We start from the raw sequence: 23,554 nt of genomic DNA on the forward strand, positions 1-23,554 counted from the left end.
TAGATAGGTTAGAGGGATATGGGACAGTGTAGATGGAACATGTTGGTCGGTGTGGGCACGTTGGGCCAAAGGGCTTGTTTCCACACTGTATGACTGCCTCTGTGACTAATGAATTCAGTCTAACGGAGCACATTGCAATTAAATACGATATGAAGTATCAAATTTGCGTCTATGATGGTGTGAAAACTGTTAAGTGAAGTGGGTGTGAAGGATTAACTGTGCAGTCAGCTGGTGGTTGAATCACAAGAGTTGGAAACCCCGTCTGTTCACAACTTGGCCGGATCAGTCAGTGTTGGGCATAGAGTCAAAGAGTTATACAGTAAGGTAAACAGCCCAACTCATCCATGCCGACCAACACATCTATCCAGTATAGACACAAAATGCTGGAGTAACACAGCGGGACAGGCAACATCTCTGGATTGAAGGAATGGGTGACGTTTCGGGTTGAGACTCTTCTTCGGACTGAATCTGCAGTTCCTTCCTACTCCAGTTCCTTCCTACTCCAGTTTCTTCCTACAACATCTATCCAGTGCTTTATTTGTAGACAAAAAGATGGTGGAACGCAGATAACAGTTCACGTAACACTATTGGCTGCTGTACATCGATTTTGTTTTAACATTTCTTAACTTTTTAAACTCTGAAATGTTAAAAATTAGATTGATGTATTGCATCTGATAAAACGCATGAACTGTTATGTGCATAGTCATCATAAAGTAGCATTGCATCTGTGAGGCCAACTGCAAATTGGTGGAAAGCGCCTCATATTTCACTTGGGCAGTCTATTGATTTCTCTAACTTCAAGTAACCCTTGCTTTCCCTCTCTCTCCGTCCCTCCCCCATCCTAGTTCTCCTACTAGTTTCACTGTCCTCCAGATTAATTTTACTGTTTGTATACCCAATTGTCACCTCCTCCTCAACTAACAATGAACCATTGGACATTTCGAGCATCTTCTTTGATCTGTCTTTTTCACACCTCATCTTTGTACCTTTCCATATGTCTAGTTTCCCTCTCCCCTGACTCTGTCTGCAGAAGGGTCTCGACCCAAAACATCACCCATTCCTTCTATCCAGTGGTCCCACTGAGTCACTCCAGCATTGTGTGTCTATGGTGTAAACCAGCATCTGCAGTTCCTTCGTACACACTGCATCTATCTAAACTGGTCCCATTTGCCTGTATTTGAACCATATACCCCCAAATCATTTCCTATCAATGCTCAAATGTCTTGAGAATGTTCTTATTAGTCATACTATAATAAGACTTTTGGCTCAACTTTGGCATAGAAGGGGCAACTTGGTCGGTATGCAGCACTGGTGAAACATAATCTGTTGTCACAAATAGAGAAATATCAGTTTGAAAAAGGCTTCAATTGATCCATTTTTTGATATGGGAGAAAAATTTAAATTCTTTCCCAATCTTGGCAAAAGGTTTTAAGAGAATGCAGGCAAATGGCCAAGCTTAGATGGGGCATCTTGGTCAGCGTGGACGTGTTGGGCTGGAGGGCCCGTTTCCATCCTGTATGACTCATACCTGGTCCTGGCAGATCACAAGGCTTTACCAACCTCTCAGCCACAACACGTATCACACCGTCCCTTATTCCTCTCTCTTCTCTGTATCCCAAACATATTCCATTTTTTTAACATCTCCCAGTTCCGAAGAAATGTGATTGACCTAAAACACTTCCAACTATTCCTTGTTTCACGGACGTTGCTCGATCTGCCAAGTATTCCCAGTATCATTTTCCATTGTAGATCATCAGACTCAAGACAGCACGGAAACAGGCCCTTCTGCCCAACTCATCTATGCTGACCAAGCTAGTCCCACATTGCTGTGTTTGATTTATCGTGAAGGGGATACACATATACACATTTGGAGTATTATGTTCAGTTTTTGTCACTACGCTACGGGAAAGATGTTGTAAAGCTGAAAAGGGTGCAGAGATTTACGAGGATGTTGCCAGGACTGGAGGACCTGAGTAATAGGGAGGTTGAGCAGGCTAGGGCTTTATTCCATGGAGTACTGGAGAATGAGGTGTGATCTTATTGGGGTGTATAAAATCATGAGGTGAATGCACAGAGTATTTTACCCAGGGTAGGGGAATCAAGAACCAGAACATATAGATTTAAGGCGAGAGGGAAAAGATTTAATAGGAATATGAGGGGTAACATTTTTTTAAATTCAGAGTGGTGGGTGTATGTAATGAGCTGCCAGAGGAGGTAGTCAAGGCAGATACTATATCAACATTTAAAAGACATTCAGACAGGTACATGGATAGGAACGGTTTAGAAGGATATGGGCTAAATGGGGGCTGGTGGGACTAGATTAGATGGGGCATTTTAGTCAGCATGGTCAAGTTGGGCCAAAGAGCCTGTTTTCTGTGCTATATGACTATCAGGAGGAATTTATTTAGTCATAGGGTGGTTAATCTGAGGAATTCATCACCACAGACGGCTGCGGAGGCCAAGACATTGGATATTTTTAAGGCAGGGATTGATAGGTTCTTGATTAGGAAGGGCATCATAGGGTAAGGCAGGGAAATGGGGTTGAGAGGATTAGATAGATCAGCCATGGTTGAATGGTGGAGTAGATTCAATTGGCCTAATTCTGCTCCTATGTCTTATGAGACGGATAGAGCGTTTGACAGCTCTGCCCCTGTACTCCGTGTTTGAGGTTAGTTAATTGTCACTTGTACCGAGGTACAGTGAAAAGCTTTTGTTGTGTGCTAACCAGCCTGGGGAAGGACAATACACAATTACAATCGAGCCATCCAGTGTACAGTACATGATAAAGGGAATAACTTGAATAACGTTTAGTGCAAGATAACATCCAGTAAAGAAAGTCTGATCAAAGATAGTCTGAGGGTCTCCAGTAAGGTAGATAGTAGTTCAGGACTGCTCTCGAGGATGGTTCAGTTGCCTGATGGCAACTGGGAAGGATGAAGAGGGACCTCATTGCATATTCTTCTAGGAATAACAGCTCAGACCAAATGATGTAAAAAAATGTTTTATTATATTACAATGAAAGAATGATACAACACATTACCTTCACTGTGCTACAGAAGGTAGCCAGCACCATGAATGTGTGAATTTATATTATACATCTTAGGAGCTATATAAAGCATTCTATACTGACAGGTCAAGAGTTCCTTAACAGTACATATTCACGTCTCCCACACACAGCCCATCCAGTGCACCTCAAGCCATTCACAAAGGCCTCCTTGATGTCCTCTTCCCCACCCCCGCAGACAACCCCATGCCAAGTGAATCTGTTCCGCCAACACTGGGAGCCACCGACACCTCCCAACCCAAGTGGCCAACCTGCCCATTCAGGGAAATAGACAAGAAGATAAGACACAAAGTGCTGGAGTAACTCCGCGGGTCAGGCAACATCGTTGGTGAAGGATGGGTGATGTTTCGGATCGGGACCCTTCTTCAGACTGAAAGTGGGGTGGGGGGGGTGGGACGACACTCTCCTTTCCACCCCCCCCCCCTAATCCACCTCCCTTCCAATCTCGTTCATCAAAAGACGAGAAGAGCTTTCTCAATCCCAACAATCCAAAGAAACATGAGACACTTCCAAGTCACACTTCCCAATGCCTCAAAATGTTTCACTCCAGCTTCCTTCTTCCATTGGATGGAAGACACAGAAGTTTGACAGCATACACCATCAGAACATTTTACCTTTTATAGAAAAAAGTTTATTCTTTAAAAAAAACAGTGATTATGGAACAGATTTGACGCTATAATACTGCATCACCTTTCCCCGTCTCAAACAGCCAGGGAGCCGCCAGAGAAGGCCAAGGATCTTCACCAAGTGATACAAAAAACAAAATCAACGGTCTAAATGCTTTGCAATCATCAATTGTACAAATGGATGGAACAGGGTTTGGCCTCTTGGAGACCTATTTTAAAATATAAAGTCTACATTTCCTGCCCCAGTCCCACCCCACAACCCTTCCTCTTCCACCCCAGAAAAAAAAGCAACAAAAGAGAAAATATGCGTCACTGCTAAAGTTTCCTATATCACGTTTAGAAGAAAATATACGAGTCGGCAGTCAGCCTTTGTGGCGGATGCATCTCTTGCGGGCTGAGCAGGTTGGAGAGTGAGTGGGGGTGCGTGCGGGTGGGGAAACTAGACCGAGGTGCGGTCTTGGGGCTGAGGGAGGGCGTGCGTCCCTAAGGTGGGGCTTATTCCTTCGGTCACTTCCAGCCGAGGAGTTGTACAGTGCAGAAACAGGCCATTCGGCCCACCACGCCCGTGCTTGCATCCCTGCTATACGACCCACGCACAACTGGTTATTAGGCAGTTAACAGTTAATGGAAGACATTAAATTGGGAGTCCAACTGGGATGGAGTCCACCGCACTTGGCTGTCTAACATGGAATCGCTTCTTCGTGGCCAACGTCCGAGGGGATTCAGAGTGCACGGCCAATCTTGGTGACCTTTGGTAATGATCTTCAGGCCAATCAACCCTGGGGGGAATTGTAGCCCCAGCTACTCGCTGAACAACAAACTCTTGATCTCAGGTCCCTCACTAGCCAGGAGATGGAGAGGGGGGTGGGAGGCTAAATTTCCCCCCTTCCCCCCCACTCAAGGTGCCGTTTACTGAGAATGGCCGTGGACGTGAGGGCTCGTTTCGGGAGGCAGGTAGGTGCTTCTGCCAGGCTGTGAAAGAACTCAGGTGATCTACAAACCCAGGGCATCCGTCCCGTCTGGGGCAGCTCGGAGAGGACTTGCAAAGCCATCTCTACACTACTCAGGATAGATGCAAAGTGCTGGAGTAACTCAGCGAGTCAGGCAGCATCTCTGGAGTAGGCGATGTCTCGGGTCGGGACCTTTCTTCAGATGGGAAGACAGTTGGGTAGTGTCTGTGCGTGGAGTTTGCACGTTCTCCCCGTGACCACGCGGGTTTTGTCTAGTTTCCTCCCACATCTGTTTGAAGCAGGGCCCCGACCCGAAACATCACCTATTCCTTTCCTTCCACAGATGCTGCCTGACCCACTGAGTTACTCCAGCGTTTTGTATCTATCTTCAGTGTAGACCAGCATCCGTAGTTCCTTCCTACTGCTTTCCCTGTGATAGAGACACGTTCTCTCCCCACAGGCATACACATTTCCCTCCCCCCCCCCCCCCTCGACTAAAGTCCAGGGTCCCAGTCACCTCCAGTGCCCTGCCCAACAAAACCCATCGCCTTGCAGGCTCTCAAAACACAGACCACCCATCACTCCAGGGAGCACCTGACGTCCTCACAACTCAACCCTGCACCCACAACTGGCTTCAACCCTGCTGCATCCTTAATCTCCCCCTTCACCCCACACACATATTCCACCCTCAGGCCATTCAGCCCCTCCAGCTTCGAAACTAGCCCACTAGCGGCCATGCCATTTGCACCTCAAACCCACACTCCTCTTCACTTTCACTCAATGCGGACCTTTCCAGAAAAGGACCCAACCTCTCTATAAGGCGACAGCTGTGCTGACTGTAACTTCAACTCTGCAAAGCCCAGTTTAACCGCAGCAACCTTTCACCCCCCCCCCATCCTTCCCCATAAACTTTCACCCATCCCCTGCTCCACCTCAGTCAACTCTGCCTCCGCTGCCCTCTGTGGAAGAGACTCGCAGCCCCTCCACCCACACCTCCGTCTTAAATGGACGACTCCTCTTACAACAGTGACCCCTCCCGGCTCCACTCCGGATACCGCAAGGCCAAGCATCTTGTAGTTTAGTTTAGACATACAGCACGGACACTGGCTCTACCATGCCGACCATCAATCAATCACCCGTTCACACTAGCTCTATGTTATCCCACTTTCTCATCCACTCCCTACACATGGGGAGCAACGTAGAGAGGCCGATTAGCCTACAAACCTGCACGACTTTGGGATGTGGGAGGAAACCGGAGCTCCCGGAGGAAACCCACGCGGTCACAGGGAGAACGTGCAAACTCCACACACAGACGGTAATCAAGGTCAGGATCGAACCCGGGTCTCTGGCGCTACGAGGCAGTGGCTCTACCAGTTGCGCCACCGTGCTGCTCAAGGCAGGGGAAAACAGAGGGTGAGGGAAACGGATGGGCCAGATTGATGTTTGGGAGGTGAGGGGCCTGGAGGAGAGGGTTACAGCACTGGCCCTTGCCATGGACTCCCTGAGCGGCCACTGGTTCTAATCCGACCGTCCCTACAGTTGAGGGAAGAGCGGGACGGATTGCAAAATGTGATCCTATTAACAGTTGTGAGAGTATGACAAAGGTGAAACCTCCATTGCTTTTGTAATTCGGAAACAGCGGTGGACCAGGCAAAGGCAGGACAGGATAAACTCAGGACAAACTCCGAAACAAACGCTGCAGTATAATCGGCACCCTGTCACCATGCTGTGCACTGTCTGCTTCCGATAGTGTCGTTTTAATTACTGGTCCAGTATTAACACTATGTTGTAATAGCATAAGTTTAAAAAGGCCTTTTGTTTCTAAAATACAGCTGCCATGTTCTAACCTTGGACTGAACCCAGCCTGGGGGGGGGGGGGGGGGGGGGCAGGGGGGTTCAGGGAGTGAGAATACCCCCATTACTGCCAGCCCACCCACTGCAGGACAGGAGAGGCGGGGAGGGGAGGGGAGGGGAACAGTCGGTCGGAGAGTGCAAAAAAAACAAGGTCTAGTGAGCTGCCGAGAATATCATCTCATCGGTTTTCTGAGAGTTGGCGTTGGGGGAAGACGGAGAACGGGTCGGGAAGAAAGGAGAGATCGGGTGCAGGAGACCCTGAGAAACGGTCAGAGTAAGATGGAGGGAGATAACGAGAGAGGGGGGAGGGGAGAGAGGGGGAATGGGGGAGGGAGGGGGGAGGGAGAGAGGGGGAGGGGGAGGAGGTGGAGAGAAAAAGAAAGCCACTCAAGTGTGGAAACGTCCCGCCCTTTCCTCACCCCTCCCTTTCCCCCACAACAAGCACAGTTAAGATAACATTTAGGAAAATATAATACAAAATTTTGATACTGGAAATTCGAAACTACACCGGTGTGGCGGTCCCTGGATATTAGGCCACTCCTAGGGTTAAAATTACTCGACTAATATTTTTTGTACGTATTTTTTCTTTGAAGAGACCTCTCTTGAGACTTGTACGTATTGGTCGTGTTGTCTGGAAGGCCATGCTCTAATGAGTACCACCAAGCAGAGTGTAGAAGCGGCCGGTATAACCTACATTGGGACAGGAACGATGTAAAGGACGGGCCGAGCAGAGGCAAGCTCTGTAGCTGAGCGGCGCGGCACTTTAAAATGTTCTGTGTAACACCCCCAGCATCTGCAGGAGGACAAGGAGGCAGTCACACCCTTGGCAGGACGCCTGGCTCATCCCATAGGAAGGATCCCGTCTGTGGGGGAAGTGGTGAAGATATGTGACGGGAGAGAGTTGGGAGACTGACCGCCCCCCGGGGAAAGCCCGAGACGAAGCAGGCTCAGCCCCACTGATCGCTCTCCCACGTTCATCATGGACTCACCAGACCAAGCCGCTTCGATCCAACGGAGAAACGTTCTCAAGAGAAAATCGAGGCACTGCTTGTGAGGATAATCATTAGAGCAAGGTCCACACTCCCCACACCTCTCCATCGCCCTGCGTTATTGCTGATATTCTCCCCGCCTTCCTTGTGACAGTCAGCCAAAATCAGACAGGGTCCAGTCCGGTCCAGTCCGCTGTGGGAGGGAGGGGAGGGTCTGATGTGGGAGGGGAAGGGTGGGAGAGGGTTCGCTGTGGGTGAGAGAGGATAGACACAAAGTTCTGGAGTAACTCAGCAGGGCAGGCAGCATCTTAATTTAATTTAATTTGGTTTAGTTTAGTGCCGACACTATCCTGTGCACTAGGGACAATTTACAATCTTCACCAAAGCCAATTGACCTACAAACCTGCACGTCTTTGGAGTGCGGGAGGAAACCGGAGCACCCGGAGAAAACCCAGTCACAGGGAGAACGTACAAACTACGTTCAGACAGCACCCGTAGTCAAGATCAAACCCGGGTCTCTGGCGTTGTAAGGCAGCAACTCTACCGTTGCTTCACTGTGCCGCCGTACGCGGAGAGCAAAGATCGGTGACTGAAGAAGGGCCTCAACCCAAAACACCCCCTATGCATGTTCTCCAGAGATGCTGCCTGACCCGCGGAGTTACTCCAGCATTTTGTGTCTATCTTTGGTATAAACCAGCATCTGCAGTTCTTTGTTTCTTCGGGGGGGGGGGGGGAAGAGTCTGACGTGGGAGGGAGGGGTGGGTTGGGGCAAGATTTGTTCTGTTCTGGGAGGGGTGGGACGAGTTCCACTCCAGGATGGGAGAGGTTCACTCCAGGTGGGTCTGAAAGGGGTGACGGGATCCGCTCCGGAGGGAGCGGGATCCAGTCCGATTCACTCCGCTCCGGAGGGAGCGGGATCCAGTCCGGTTTACTCCGCTCCGGAGGGGTGCACTCCGGTACGGTTTACTCCGCTCCGGAGGGGTGCACTCCGGTCCGGTTTACTCCGCTCCGGAGGGGTGCACTCCGGTCCGGTTTACTCCGCTCCGGAGGGGCGGAGGCAGGGATGGGGTCCAATGTCCCTCAGGGGGCTCTGGTCCGGTCCGGGCGAGTCCTGTCCAGTCCAAGAGAGCGTCTGCTAAGGTCGGAGGCGGCGGCGGTGGAGGATGTGAAAGACAGAGAGAGGGAGAGAGGGAGAGGAGGATGTGGTGTGAGCCCTGCCCCGCCCCGCTCCGCACGGCCCCACGGCCACTACGAGAGGCGGGGAGTGATGGTGCGGGAGTCGGCGTAGCCGCTGTCGCTGGAGCTGCTGTGGAAGCAGTAGTGATCGTCCACCTCGCTGCCACTACCCACGCTGTCCAGATCGCCTGGTACAAACTCCATCCCTTCAATGTCCACGTCAGCCTCTGTGTGGAGACACAAGGGAACGTTTATTGTCAAATGTCCCACACACAATTACAATCCCAATTGCAGCAGCATTACAGAATATGTAAACATAGTACACTGTAAACAACATAATCAACAAATGTTTAGTGTATATAAATATATATATAAATATAACACACACACACACACACATTTACACACAAAATGCTGGATTCGCTCAGTGGGTGGCAGCATCTCTGGAGAAAAGAAACAGGTACTTCCCTCTCCCCGACTCTCAGTCTGAAAAAGGGTCCAAACCTGAAACGTCACCCATTGAGGGAGGGGCGAGGGAAGGGACGTTACCTTGATGAGCAAGTAAGAATGTAATTGTTCCTTTTCTCCAGAGATGCTGCCCGACACGCTCAGTTACTCCAGGGGACGGGGGACAGGGGGGGAGATGGGGGTGGAGAAGGGAAGGTCTGGTCCATGAGGGTCACACACACTGACCTTGCTCGGAGTCCAGGCTCTGGGTACGGGGCGAGGGAGGCCGGGGAGCAGGGGGTCACACACACACTGACCTTGCTTGGTGTCCAGGCTCTGGGTACGGGGCGAGGAGGGGTGAGGGAGGGGGGTCACACACACTGACCTTGCTCGGTGTCCAGGCTGAAGGTACGGGGCGAGGAGGGGTGAGGGAGGCCGGTCACACACACTGACCTTGCTCGGTGTCCAGGCTGAGGGTACGGGGCGAGGAGGGACAAGTGGGGGGGTCACATACACTGACCTTGCTCGGAGTCGCTGCGGTCCCAGGCTCTGGGCGCGGGGCGAGGAGGGGTGAGGGGAGGAGGGGAGGAGGGATGAGGGCCGGGGAGTGGAGGAGGGTCACACACACACTGACCTTGCTCGGAGTCGCTGCGGTCCCAGGCTCTGGGTACGGGGCGAGGAGGGATGAGGGGAGGAGGGATGAGGGCCGGGGAGTGGAGGAGGGTCACACACACACACACACTGACCTTGCTCGGAGTCGCTGCGGTCCGTTGACACACTGGAGCCCAGGCTGCGTGTGCGGAGCCGTTCCAGCCCCTGCACCGCCAGGTGCTCGAGGCGACGGCGCAGGTATCGACGCTCTCGCTGCAGCTGCTCCTTCTGGTGCAGGGCCTTCTTGTCCTGTTCCTCCAGCTTCTGCCCGGCCCGCAGGGGGGTGAAGAGAGAGAGAGAGGGAGGGGGGGTGAGAGATGGCACGGCACAAAGACCACAACACACCCACACATGTAAAATGTACAACTACTTGCCCCACTGCGGGGCACTCTCCCCTCTCCGCGCACTCCCACCCCACCATGTGTGTGTGTGTGCGTGCGCATGTGTCTGCCTGTGCGCAAAAGCATGTCCACGTGCGTCCCTGTGTTCGGTGTTTGTGTCCACGTGCGTGTCTGTGTTCACGTGTCTGTGTTTGCGTGTCTGTGTTCGCGTGTCTGTGTTTGCGTGTCTGTGTCCCCGCGCGTCCCTGTGTCCACGTGCGTGTCTGTGTCCCCGTGCGTGTCTGTGTCCCCGTGCGTGTCTGTGTTTGCGTGTCTGTGTCCCCGCGCGTCCCTGTGTCCACGTGCGTGTCTGTGTCCCCGTGTCCGTGTCCACGTGCGTGTCTGTGTTCGCGTGTCTGTGTCCCCGCGCGTCCCTGTGTCGCCCGTGCACGTCTCTGCGTCTGCGCGCGTTTCTGTGTCCGTGCGTGTCCGTGTCTGTGAGTGTCCCCGTACGCTCCCATGGTCCATAATCCTGGACAGAGTGGATGTGGAGAGGATGTTTCCGCTAGTGAGAGGGTCTTGGACCAGATGACCAGCGAGGGGGTGGTGAATCTGTGGGATCATTGCCGTAAACGGCTGTGGAGAGGCGGGCAGGGGGGGGGGGGGGAGGGGAAGCTCCATTGAGGGAGGGGTGAGGGAGGAGCGTTACCTTGATGTGAGTGCGCGCTCGTTTGAGCAGACTGAGTGTGGTGTGTCGGGAACAGTCCGCCCCGAGCGGAACAAGCTCCTTCAGCTGCTCCAGGTACAGCCGCAACTTGGCTCTTCTGCAAAGGGAGGGAGGCGCGGATTAGAATGGCGAGCGGCTCAGCGCCATGACAGGCCCTTCGGCCCAAAGAGTCCATGCTAGTTAATCCCATCTCCTCTGCCTGCACACGATCCATCCCTCCATTCCCTGCACCCACCAGGGTTTAAAACACTTGCCTCACACATCTCTTCAGATACAGTGCAGAAACAGGCCTTTCGTCCCACTGAGTCCACTCTGACTGGCCATCACCCCGTACACGAGCACTATCCAACACACTAGAGACAATTTACAATTTTTACCGAAGCCAATTAACCTACAAGCAGCATACACGTCCTTGGAGTGTGGAAAGAAACTGAAGCACCTGGAGAAAACCCACAAGGTCACAGAATGTTCAAACTCCACACAGACAGCACTTATGGTCAGAAACTATACCAGGTCTTTGGCGCTGTAAGGCACCAACTCTACCCCATCTCATGTAAACAATTTCCGTGCCAACCATAATGCCAAGTTAAACTGCTCTCCTCTATCTGCACGTGATCCATATCCCTCCATTTCCCTGCACATCCATGTGCCCATCTAAAAGCCTCTTTAACATCACTATCGTATCAGCCTCCACCACCACCATTGGCAGCGCATTCAAGGCCTCCCAAAAATTAGCCTCCCACATCTCCTTTAAACTCTGCCTCTCTTGCCTTAAAACTACGCCCTCTTGTCATTTCCACACTGGGAAAAGAAATCTATCTACAATATCTACGCCTCTCATAATCGTATCCATTTCTATCAGGTCACCCCTCAACCTCTGGCATTCCAGAGAAAACAATCTAAATCTGTCCAACCTGTTGTTAGAGCTAGCAGCCTTCGGACCCAGCCACCTCCTGTCATCAGCGGAGGGGTCAAGGGTATAAAATAAGGGGCTGGGGGAAAACCACCGCTACAAGAGGGGAGGCTGGAAGATCGGATGGGAACAGATCTTTAGGTATGACAAGGGACTGTAACTAAACACGCAGATGCAATGATTTACTCTCTGAGACCCTTTGACATTGTTCCAGATGAGGTCTCATCCAGATTTCTTTTTAACTACATACAGTAAGATGCTTTTATTCAAAGATAGGTACAAAATGCTGGAGTAATTCAGCAGGTCAGGCAGCATCTCTGGAGGAGAAAGATGGGTGATTTTTTCAGATCGGGACCAATCCGTTTTCTCCAGAGATGCTGCCTGACCCGTTGAGTTACTCTAGCAATTCATGTCTATCTTTGGTATAAACCAGCATCTGCATCTCCTTTTAGTCAAAGGGCTTTTACTCAAATTGTCTTGCATTAATGGCCCTCGGATTAGAGTCATGTAGCACAGAAACAGGCACTTCGGGTCCATGCTGGCCAAGATGCCCACCTACGCCAGTCCCACCTGCCTGCATTTGACCCATATCCCTCTAATCCTTTCCTTTCCACGTACCTGTCCAAATGGTCTTGTAAATGTTGTTATAGTACCTGCCTCAACCACCTCCGCTGGCAGCTCATTCCATACACCCACCATGCTGCATGTGGAAATGGTGCCCCTCAGGTTCCTATTAAATCTTTCCCCTAAAACCCAAGTCCTCTGGTTCTCGATTCCCCTACCCTGGGTAAAACTCTGTGAATTCACCCTTATCTATTCCCCTCATGATTTTATACATCTCTGTAAGATCACCCCTCAGCCTCCTGCGCTCCAAGGAATAAAGTCCCAGCCTGCCCGACCTCTCCGGAAAGCTCAAGCCCTTGAGTCCTGGCAACATCCTCGTAAATCTTCTCTGCACCCTTTCCAGATTGTTGTTTGCCTTCTGATTGATGTACCTGGGTGCCAACCTGCAATGATGATGCACAAGGATGTCGAGCATCTCTAAACATCTATCTCTCAACGTTTAAAAATATCCCCATTTGCCATTTTTGACACCGAAATGACTACGTCACCATCCTCCGTATTATATTCCATCCACCATATCCTTTTCCATTCACATCTCAGCCTACCTTTCTTGAAACCTCTCCTCATCCCCCTCTCATACATTGTTAAAAGAAACATGACAACATTTTCTCAAGTAGGTTAAGCTCCAATTAGTTTTTATTTTATATCCGTTCCAGTCCACTATGTGGAGTCATAGTGTGGACTGCACTGAAACATGCCCTTCGGCCCACCTTGAGCATGCCAACCAAGTTGGTATATTGGGCTAGTCCCTTTGATCCATGTCCCTCTAACCCCTTCCTATCCACATATCCCTCTGAGCCCTTCCCATTCAAACAGCCCTCCAAAACCTTCATATTCCATATATCTGTCCAAATGTCTTTTAAAGGTAATAAATCTCTAACATTTAGTGGGAACCAGAGAGGCAACTTTTTCCACTCAGAGGATGGTGGGTGTATGGAAAGAGCTGCCAGAGGAGGTAGTGTAAGAAAATAACTGCAGATGCTGGTACAAATCGAAGGTATTTATTTCACAAAATGCTGGAGCAACTCAGCAGGTCAGGCAGCATCTCAGGAGAGAAGGAATGGGTGACCTTTCGGGTCGAGACCCTTCTTCAGACTGAAGAAATGTCACCAATTCCTTCTCTCCTGAGATGCTGCCTGACCTGCTGAGTTACTCCAGCATTTTGTGAAATAAATGCCAGAGGAGGTACTTGAGGCAGGTGTTATAACAGCATTTAAAAAGACATTAGAGGGCTATGGGCCAAACGCAGGCAAATGGGACTATGTTAGATGGGGCATCATGGGCGAGTGGGACCGAAGGGCCTGTTTCTGTGTTGTGCGACTCTACAGTATAATGCGGCCCTCAACAGTTTCCATCCAATCAGCGGCTGGATAGCAAGGCTCTGGGTTTGGCCACAACCTCCAACACCAGGACCCATTCACAACTGCTCCACACTCACCTGTGCTTTTCCAACTCATTGTGAGAGGACCTGGAACAAAAAAAAACAAAAAGAAACTCGTTACAACGTGGGAGTCACAGAGACACAGAGTGTGGAAACAGGCCACTTCGGCCCAACTTACCCACACCGCCCAAAATGCCCCATCTACACTCGTCCCATCTACCCGAGTTTGGCCCATATCCCTTCAAACCTGTCTATCCATGTACCTGTCTAAATGCATTTTAAACATTGCAATAGTTCCTGCCTCAACTCCCCCCTCACCTTAAACCCATGTCCTCTGGTTTTCGATTCCCCAACTCTGGATAAAAGTGTGCATTTACCTGATCTATTCCTCTCATGATCTTGAACACCTCTATAAGATCACCTCAAAGGTTTGAAGGGGAGAACATTATTGCAGAAAATCAGCTGATGGCTCCAACAAGACGGCGTAAAGGGGGTTAACAGGTGCATTCACACTACAGAACGATGAGCTGGGAGTGGATCAGAAGGCCATTCGCCCATCGAGTCTACTCCGCCATTCTATCATGGCTGAACTATCTTTCCCTCTCGGCCCCATTCTCCTACCTTTTCCCTGTAACCTTTGACATCTTCACTAATCAAGAACTTATCAATCTCCACTTTTAAAATACACCATGTCTCGGTCTCCAATGCCGTCTGTGGCAATGATTTTCAGATACACCATCCTCTGACTAAAGAAATTCCTCCTCATCTTAATTCTAAAGGTACGTCCCTTTTATTTCAATGAGATCCCCCCCTCCTCCTCCTTCTAGACTCCAGCGAGTACAGGCCCAGAGCCGTCACACTCCTCATACCCAATCATTCCCAGGATCATTCTCGTAAACCTCCTCTGGACCCTCTCCAGCACATCCTTCCCAGGTGGATGGGATGGTGCCCAAAGATGGACTGAATGGTTGCCTGTGAAGGGTGCCTCGCACTATTTGAAAAATTCTTATCTGCCTCCATCATCACCTCCACCATGATGGTTGGTGGCAGCACATTCCAGACAACAACCATCATGATGCCAAGCTAAATGGATTTCCTTTTAGGGCGGCACAGCGGTAGAGTTGCTGCCTTACAGCAAATGCAGCGCCGGAGACTCAGGTTCGATCCTGACTATGGGCGCCGTCTGTACGGAGTTTGTACGTTCTCCCCGTGACCTGCGTGGGTTTTCTCCGAGATCTTCGGTTTCCTCCCACACTTCAAAGACGTACAGGTACGTAGGTTAATTGGCTGGGCAAATGTAAAAATTGTCCCTAGTGGGTGTAGGATAGTGTCGCTGGGCGGCACGCCTTAATATTACGCATTCATACAATCAAGTCAAACTCCCAGAAAATAGGTTGAGCAAATGGGAAGATAGAGTACAGAATATAGTTTTCAGCATTCCAGTGTCCACGATGGACTAGATATGAATCGGACTTTTCTCCCCATGACCATGTGGGTTTCCTCTGGGATTTCTGATCCCCTCCCATGTCCCAGAGCCAAGCAGGTGGGTCAGACTGAAGGAAGTCCAAAACTGAAACTTGGCCATCCATTTTCTCCAGAGATGCTGCCTGAGTTTCTCCAACACTTTGTGTCTATCTTTGGACAGATACAAAATACGAAGAGTGTAAAGGACTATTGGCCAAACACAGGAAATAGGATTGGCCCAGTGTGCCAACTTGGTCACCATGGACAAGGTGGGCTGAAGGGCCCGTCTCCATGACCCTACGGAGGATTAGCGTAACTGATTGGTTGATGGTCCGTGGGGATGATGGGCCAAAGGGCCTGTTTCCGTGCTGTGTCTCTAAACTACATAAAAACTGCAGGAATCGCTCGGCGGGTCAGGCAGCATCCGTGGAGAGAAAGTTACCGCTTCAGATCGACAGAAACGCTCCTCGGATTAAACCTGACCGATGCCATCGCCAGGCCAGGCTGACCCCTGCAACACCGACCAAGTGCTGCCACCAGGACAACGGGCTCTTAATGCCAAGATACGACTGTACCTTTATAAAACTTGACACACAAACGGCACAAGATGGCAGCGGAAATGTCACAGAGTCACACAGCCAGGAAACAGGCCCTTCGGCCCATCTTGCAAACACCGACCAACCACCCCATCTACACTAGTCCCACCTGCCTGCGTTTGGCCCATATCCTTTTAAATCTGACCTATCCATGTACCTGTCCATATTTTTCTTAAACGTTGCAATAGTACCTCCCTCAACTACCTGCTCCGACACCTCATTCCATACACCCCCCACCCTTTGTGTGAAAAAGTTACCTCTCATCTCAGGCTCCTATTTAATCTTTCTCCCCTCACCTTAAACCTGTGGTTCTCGATTCCTCTACTCTGGGCAAGAGACTCTTTCCGTCTACCCGATCTATTCCTCTAATGACACCTCTATAAGATCACCCCACATCCTCTCACGCTCAAAGGAATTGAATCCCAGCTTGCTCAACCTCACCATATAGCTTAAGCCCTCAAGTCCTGGCAGTCCTTGTAAATATTCTCTGCACCCTTTCCAGCTTGACCACGTCTTTTCGATGACATCGTGCCCGGAACAGGCAGTGGTAGAGTTGCTGCCTTGCAGCGCCAGAGACTTGGGGTCGATCCTGACAACGGGTACTGTCTGAACGGAGTTTGTACGTTTTCCCCGTGACCATGTGGGTTTTCTCCGAGATCTTCGGTTTCCTCCCACACTCCAAAGACGTACAGATTTAGAGGTTAACTAGACCAAGTGGACCCGTTGGGCCCATTCCTCGTAGAGGGGGGACAGGGAAGGGGAAGAGTTCCACTCACCTTGGCCCTGTGGTGCCAGCGCTGTGGCCAGAGCGAGCCATGGACCCAAAGCCTGTATTGGTCTTGGCATAAGTGTAAATTGTCCCGAGTGTGCGTAGGCTTGTATTAACGTGTGGGGATCGCTGGTTGGTGCGGGCTCGGTGGGCCGAAGGGCCCGTTTCCGCACTGTATCTCGAAACCAAACACAATACTCTAACTGCGGCCTCACCAACATCTCATATAACTGCAACCTGATCTCCCAACTTCTATACTCAATAACACTGCAATATGACCTCCCAACTTCTATACTCACATGGTGATTTTGTCTACTGCCTCCAGAAGGTCTGTTACTCCTGCATAGTTTGATTTTACTGGACTGTATGCACAAAAAAGAATTTCACTTTATCTAGAGACACGTGACAATAACATACCGTTGAACCATTAGACCTTGTTGAAGTGGCTACTTCAGATATGTGACAGGTAGAAGTTAGCTGGTCCAACAAGTTCACATTGGCTCTTTCCGAGACCCATCTAGTTATTCACACCCCCACCATTGCCGAGATCTTTTTCCAAATTTCATTTCTTTCCCTTAACTCGCCACACTGAAGGCTCCAGCTGAATCATCAACCTCGTGGCCTTTACAGGCAACACATCCTCAACCCCAGTCACGCACGGCATTGCCGATCGACGCAAAATGCTGGAGTGTCGATCTTCAGTGTAAACCAGCAACTGCAGGCCCTTCCCCTGCACAACATTGAGTTCTCCCGACAACCATCTTACATCAAAGGGCAGCACAGTAGTGCAGCTGGTGGAGCCACTGCCTCACTGCACCAGAGTTCTCCCTGCGACCGCGTGCGTTTCCTCCGGGTGCTCGTTTCCTCCCACATCTCCCAGACGTGCAGGTTTGTAGGTTAATTGGCACCTGTAAATATTGCCCCTTAATGTAGGGAGCAGATAAGAAAGTGGGATAACATAGTGTGAACTATGGTGTGATAGCTGGTTGGTTGGTGTGGACTCGGTGGGCCGAAGGGCCTGTTTCCATGCTGTACAACTAAACTAAATTAATCAGGAAGATGTAGTGTCTGACAAAGAGCAAGAGCATGAAGATGTCCAGGAAGTGGCTGTGATTAAAGTGGGCATAGGCAGGGAGTGGTTTGCAATTAGGGTATGACATTTTGCAATCGAGGCCTTGTGGGACTGAGAGCCACCGGAGATCGCCAAGCTCAGAGTGCAGGGGCAAAGTCATCAGACAGGATCCCAACACCAGAAAGACACAGTAGTCTGGAATAGCCACTGGCTTAGGTGGAGGCTGATTCATTGCATACATTCCAAACATAAAAGATTTCTGGTAATCTCATTACTTCTGAACCTGCCCAAAGCAATTCTATCAGTCACTCCCTCTTATCCTCCAGCAACCCAAAGGCCATGAACTCTCTCCCTTCCACCCCACTCCAATTCTCTTTCCTCTCACCTATACCAGGGGCAACTTACAGAGGCTAATGAACCCACTGACCTGCATGTCTTTTAGATGTAGGAGGAAACCGGAGCACCCGGAGGAAACCCACGCGGTCACAGGGAGAACGTGCAAACTCCACACAGACAACAAATGTTATTCTCGCCTTCATTGGTCGGGACATTAAATATATGTCAAAAAGTCACAATGCAGATCTATAAGGCTTTGGTTCGGTGGCTTTTGGACTATTACGTGCAGTTCTGGTTGGCCCACTACAGGAAGGATGTGGAGTCTTTGGAGAGGGTGCAGAAGAAGTTTACCAGAACGATGCCTGGACTGGAGGGTATTGGCGAAAAGAGTTGGACAAGCTTGGAAAGCCAGAGATTGAGGGGAGACCTGATAGAAGTATGGATACAAGGAACTGCAGATGCCAGTTCACACAAAAAAAGTCACAAAGTGCTGGAGTAGCTCAGTGGATCAGATAGGCAGCATTTCTGGATAGGCATCGTTTCGGGTCGGGACACTTCAGACTAGGTCCTGACCAAAAAGATGTATATAAAATTAAGGTAGACAGTCAGAACCTCTCACCCCCCCCCCCCCCCCCCCCCCCCCCCCCAAAAGGGTGGAAATGTCAAAAACTAGAGGGTAGAGTTTTAAGGTGAGAGGGGCAAAGTGTAAAGGAGATGTGCAGGGCTAGTTTTTCTTTACATAGAGGGTGGTGGGTGCATGGAACGTGAAGGCGGTGGAGGCAGATACGATAAGAGGCTTTTGGACATGATTGGCAGAAGGGCCTGTTCCTGCATTGTTCTATGTTCTATGAACATGGTCTCTGACCATCTCCTTTAGTGATCTTCATCCAGCCACACACTGGGCTACTTGTACGTCCCCAGCAATGGTTTTAAGTCAAGCCTAGTCAGCCACGGAAGTCGGCTATGGGAACAGATCTGCCGGATCCAGCCGGGCTGGATTTCCAGAGCCCTGGCCACAGACGGCAAAATCTACCCGCCGATCGGCCGCAGAAGTCCCGATGAGGTCGAGATCGGCCACCTCACACAGCCGAGGCGCCATTTTCAGGAGGATTTCAAATGTGCACTCGCAATTTTGTCCAGATCAGAGGAGGCACTGGACCACCGGTTGCCAGTAAATCGGTGGTAGCACCTGTATTTTACATTACAAGAAGTTTACATCATGTAGACGGGAGGGAGACGGTTCATAGAGGCAGTAAGGCCAATGATCGGCGATCATAGGTTCAAAATTGTCAGAGGAATTGGGGGCTAACAGAGGAGAATTGCAGCAGGATCTTGATCAGTTGAGCAAGCGGGCTAATGAATGGTCAATGGAGTTTACTGCAGTTAAGTGTGAGGTGTTGAGTTTTGGAAAGTCAGACCAGGGCAGGATCTTCACAGTGAATGGCAGGGCTCTGGGGACATTATAAAGTAGTGAGATCCAGGAGTGCAGGTACATAGTTCCCCGAAAGTGGTAAGATAGGGTGATGAAGGCGGCTTTTAGTGTGCTGGCCTTCATCAGTCACGGTATTGAGTATGGGATGTTGGGATGTTGGGATGTTGGGATGTTATGTTACAATTGCACAAGATGTTGGTGCGTTTTGGACGCCATACTAGAGGAAGGATATTAAGCTGAAAAGGATGCAAAGGGAGATTTATGAGGATGTTGCCAAGACTCGAGGGCCCGAGCTATAGGGAGAAGTTGAGTAGGCTTGGACTATATTCCTTGGAGCGCAGGAGGATGAGGGGGTGATGTTATAGAGGTGCACAAAACCATGCAGGGAATAGGGTGAATGCAGTGTCTTTTATTCAGGGTAGAGGAAATCAGAAGCAGGGGCCATAGTTGAGGCATGTACGAAACAACGTTTAAAATACATTTAGACAAGTACATGAATAGGAATGGTTTAGAGGGATATGAGCCAAACCCAGGCAGATGAGACTAGGGTAGATGGGCATGTTGGTCGGCATGGAGAGGTTGGGCCAAAGGGCCTTTTTCTGTGCTGTATGGCCCTATGAAAGTTTGCATGCTCTAAAGTTTACTGCCTGTTACTCTTTACACTGAAAGGCTCCACTGCCTTTGTCCACACATCAGCTAATCAAAACCTCCCTCGCCTGTATCCATCTATCGCTTGCCAGGCTTTGTCCCGCTCCCACGCAGCTTTCTTCAACCCCCCCTCCCAAAATAGGTCTGAAGAAGGGTTCCGACTCAAAACGTCCTATTCATGTTCACCAGATGCTGTCCGAGCCGCTGTTCGTGTCTTTTTTTGGTAAACCAGCATCTGCTGTTCCTAGCAACAATACTCTAGAATTCACTGTCTGTTAATCTTTAAACTGAAAGTTTACATGCTGTAGAGTTTACACCATAAGACCGCGGCAGAATTTGGCCATACGGCCCATCAAGTCTACTCCACCATTCGATCATGGCTGATCCATTTTCCCCTCCCAACCCCATTCTCCTGCCTTCTCCCTGTAAACTTTGACTCCCTTACTAATCAAGAACCTATCAATCTCTGCTTTAAAAAGACTCAATGACTTGACCACCACAGCCACCTGTGGCAATGAATTCAACAGATTTACCACCTTCTGGCTAAAGAAATTTCTTCCTTTAGTTTAATTCAGTTTATTATTGTCACGTGTACCAGTGAAACGCTTTTGCTTGTGTGCAATGCAGTCAAAGAAGACTATACGTGAATAAAATCAGACTGCAATATTGAATGCAAACATCTCCATTCTGAAGTGTCTCGACCCGAAACGTCACCCATTCCTTCTCTCCCGAGATGCTGCCTGACCTGCTGAGTTACTCCAGCATTTTGTGAATAAATATCTTCGATTTGTACCAGCATCTGCAGTTATCTTCTTATACTCTCCATTCTAATGGTACATCCTTTTATTCCGAGGCTATGATCTAGTCCTAGACTCTCCCACTAGTGGAAACGTGACAATAATAAACTGAATTAAACTAAAGGAAGAAATTTCTTTAGCCAGAAGGTGGTAAACCTGAGATAATCAGTGAAATCACATCCACTCTATCTAGGCCTTTCATTATTCAAGTTCATTGCCTGCAAGATATTAGTTGGAGCAGCAACGTTCAAGGGGAATTGAGATCAATGTTTTAAAATAGATTGCAAGTTGCATGCAATCGAATAGATTACAGGCTGCATGCAGTCTTGCAAAGACGGTCTGAGCGGCCTTCTGTGCTGTCCGTTGCTAGGAAACTAAAGCAATCAACTCACTGTCGTTCGAGAGAGTTGCAATGGAAAGCATGCACGGGTTAAATAAACCAACGTGGACCAAACGTAAGCGCTTCCCCATTTAGGGAGGCCGGACTCTGCTCCAGCCTCCCAAACAGACGCCGGGCGCCTGCGCAGCACGGAGCTCAGCTACATACAAAAAAAATGGGAGCCTCAGAAAAAAAACAATCTTGGAAGAGGAAAAAAAAAATCACTTTTCCTTAAATAAAAGCACAGGATGCAATGACAATGTAGCCGGATAGAACTACCTGCCCTTGCACGTTGCATCTGATTATATCCCAAATGATTTACTTAAACAAACATCACGTCCATAACAAACCTGAGATAATCATTTGGATTGTTCGCAGCAGTTGCGTTTATGGAATTGCAAAAAAATTTTGGTTGCAAAATGCATACTTTCCAACTCTTGATGATGATTGCATTTTATTTATTTTTTTAAATCCCAGTTGCAGTGAAGAGAGAAAGAGTGACAGATAGCAATTCCTGAGGTTTCTCTTTATAAAAGAAAATATGCTCGGAAGAGGATATGTTGGGAAATTAAATTTACTTTGAAAGGGGAAAAGGAATAAATAAGGGCATAAAGTAGAGAAATGGTGTGTGGGGGGGAAAGCTGCAAGGAGGTAGCTGCCCCAGTAAAATGACACTGGGACTGCACGGGTGGATATTGTACGCGTGGCACCAGTGTTTATATCCGATCATAACACAGCCAAGCCCAAATGGGGGAAAATGGCGACTGGGAAAGATTAAAGAGCCAAAAAAAAAACACACACACAAACACGCATATACGACCCCCTCTTCTGCAATTCCTCTCTCGGTCGTTCGTACCTGTTATTTGGGGCTTTCTTCGTTTTGCCTTTCTTCCTGTTGAATTCGACATCGCAAGGCAACGACGTGGAGGCATAGCCGTGCTCTGCTTCTGCAACCGAAAGAAAAGGAACAAACAAAAAAAAAACACACAATGAGAATGCACACTGTAGATCTGACTGTAAATAGGTGGGATGCAGCTGTCTGCAACTGGTGTGGTGGAGGGGAAGGGGGGGGGGGGGGGGGATTCTGCAATCGCCTGTACCTCTCTCTCTTCTTTCGATGTACTCGGCTGCTTCCAGCAAGGTTTGAATGTTAAAAAATGCCATTGCTATATAAAAATAGTTTTTTTTTGCGATGCTTCCAAAAAAACAAATTGCTGCTCCTCTAATGCATGGGCATTGGAAGTGGAGGGTGCAGAGGAGACTGACTGGTGGTGAGTTGAGGGGGAGACGAGACAACTTTGTTGCAGCCTCCGGTTCACTTCACCTCAACCTAGCATGATGACAAGCCCAGATGCATTGTGACGCAACGGCCGCCCTCCGCCCAATGGGGAGGCCCGCAAGCGCAACAGTCGCGTTAGATTGCGCCCACCTTCCTCTCATTGGACGAGCGCCGACAAAAAAAAATAGGATCAACATGCGGCCCGGCGCCGCCTCCCATTGGTCGCGGTGCCCTTGGCAACAGCGGTGCCGCCTCCCGTTGGCCGCAGCGCCCTTGGCAACAGCGGCGCCGCCTCCCATTGGCCGCGGCGCCCTTGGCAACAGCGGCGCCACGCCCGCCCATTGGTGGGACACCCTGCATATTAAGCAGGCGCACTCGGCGGCAATTGGCTGAGGGGTTTGCATGTTGATGAGGCGGGCGGGGCCAGGGGTGTGTATGTGTGTGTGTATGTGTGTGTGTATGTGTGTGTGTATGTGTGTGTGTATGTGTGTGTGTATGTGTGTGTGTATGTATGTGTGTGTATGTGTATGGGGGGTGTGTGTATATGTATGTGTATGTGTGTGCGTGGGTATGTGTATGTGTGTGTGGGTATGTGTGTGTGTATGTGTGTGTATGTATGTATGTGTGTGGGGTGTGTGTGTGGGTATGTGTGTGTGTGGGGGTGTGTGTGTATGTGTGCATGGGTGTGTGTGTGTGTATGTGTGCGGGGGGATGTGGATGTGTGGGGGTGTGGGTGTGTGTGTGGGTATGTGTGTGTGTGGGGTGTGTGTGTATGTGTGTGTGTATGTGTGCATGGGTGTGTATGTGTGCGGGGGGATGTGGATGTGTGGGGGTGTGGGTGTGTGTGTGGGTGTTTGTGTGTATGTGGTTGGGTGGGTGTGGCGTGTGGGTTTGTGGGTGTGTGTGTCTGTGTGTGGGTGGGTGTGCGCGTGGGTGTGGGAGCATGTGGGTGTGGGGGGGTGTGGGCGTGGGTGTGTGTGTGGGTGTTTGTGTGTATGTGGTTGGGTGGGTGTGGCGTGTGGGTGTGGCGTGTGGGTTTGTGGGTGTGTGTGGGTGGGTG

At 49.9% G+C, this 23,554-nt stretch overlaps 1 protein-coding gene across 1 annotated transcript; it reads right to left on the reverse strand.

Annotated features, from left to right (window-relative positions):
• Window positions 1-3,037: 3,037 nt before the first annotated feature.
• mxd4 (MAX dimerization protein 4) lies at window positions 3,038-22,584 on the reverse strand. The gene is made up of 6 exons (XM_078431808.1): window positions 22,316-22,584; window positions 22,072-22,162; window positions 13,780-13,809; window positions 10,787-10,901; window positions 9,853-10,021; window positions 3,038-8,886 (listed from the first exon to the last, which is right to left on the reverse strand). Exons 1-6 carry the CDS (start codon window positions 22,377-22,379, stop codon window positions 8,732-8,734), a joined length of 624 nt encoding a protein of 207 aa, XP_078287934.1. The 5' UTR covers window positions 22,380-22,584; the 3' UTR covers window positions 3,038-8,731.
• Window positions 22,585-23,554: the final 970 nt, after the last annotated feature.

This window comes from Rhinoraja longicauda, chromosome 3 (genome assembly GCF_053455715.1).
Source record: "Rhinoraja longicauda isolate Sanriku21f chromosome 3, sRhiLon1.1, whole genome shotgun sequence".
Taxonomy (NCBI): Eukaryota; Metazoa; Chordata; class Chondrichthyes; order Rajiformes; family Arhynchobatidae; genus Rhinoraja; species Rhinoraja longicauda.

What these genes read in the sequence shown, in the direction of transcription:
- mxd4 (XM_078431808.1), bottom strand. Translation starts at nt 22,379, where the DNA reads ATGGCATTTTTTAACATTCAAACCTTGCTGGAAGCAGCCGAGTACATC. An exon ending in CATCGAAAGAAGAGAGAGAG is followed by an intron (nt 22,163 to 22,315) that starts GTACAGGCGATT and finishes TTTCGGTTGCAG; the next exon opens with AAGCAGAGCACGGCTATGCC. An exon ending in CCGCAGCGACTCCGAGCAAG is followed by an intron (nt 8,887 to 9,852) that starts GTCAGTGTGTGT and finishes GTCTCCACACAG; the next exon opens with AGGCTGACGTGGACATTGAA.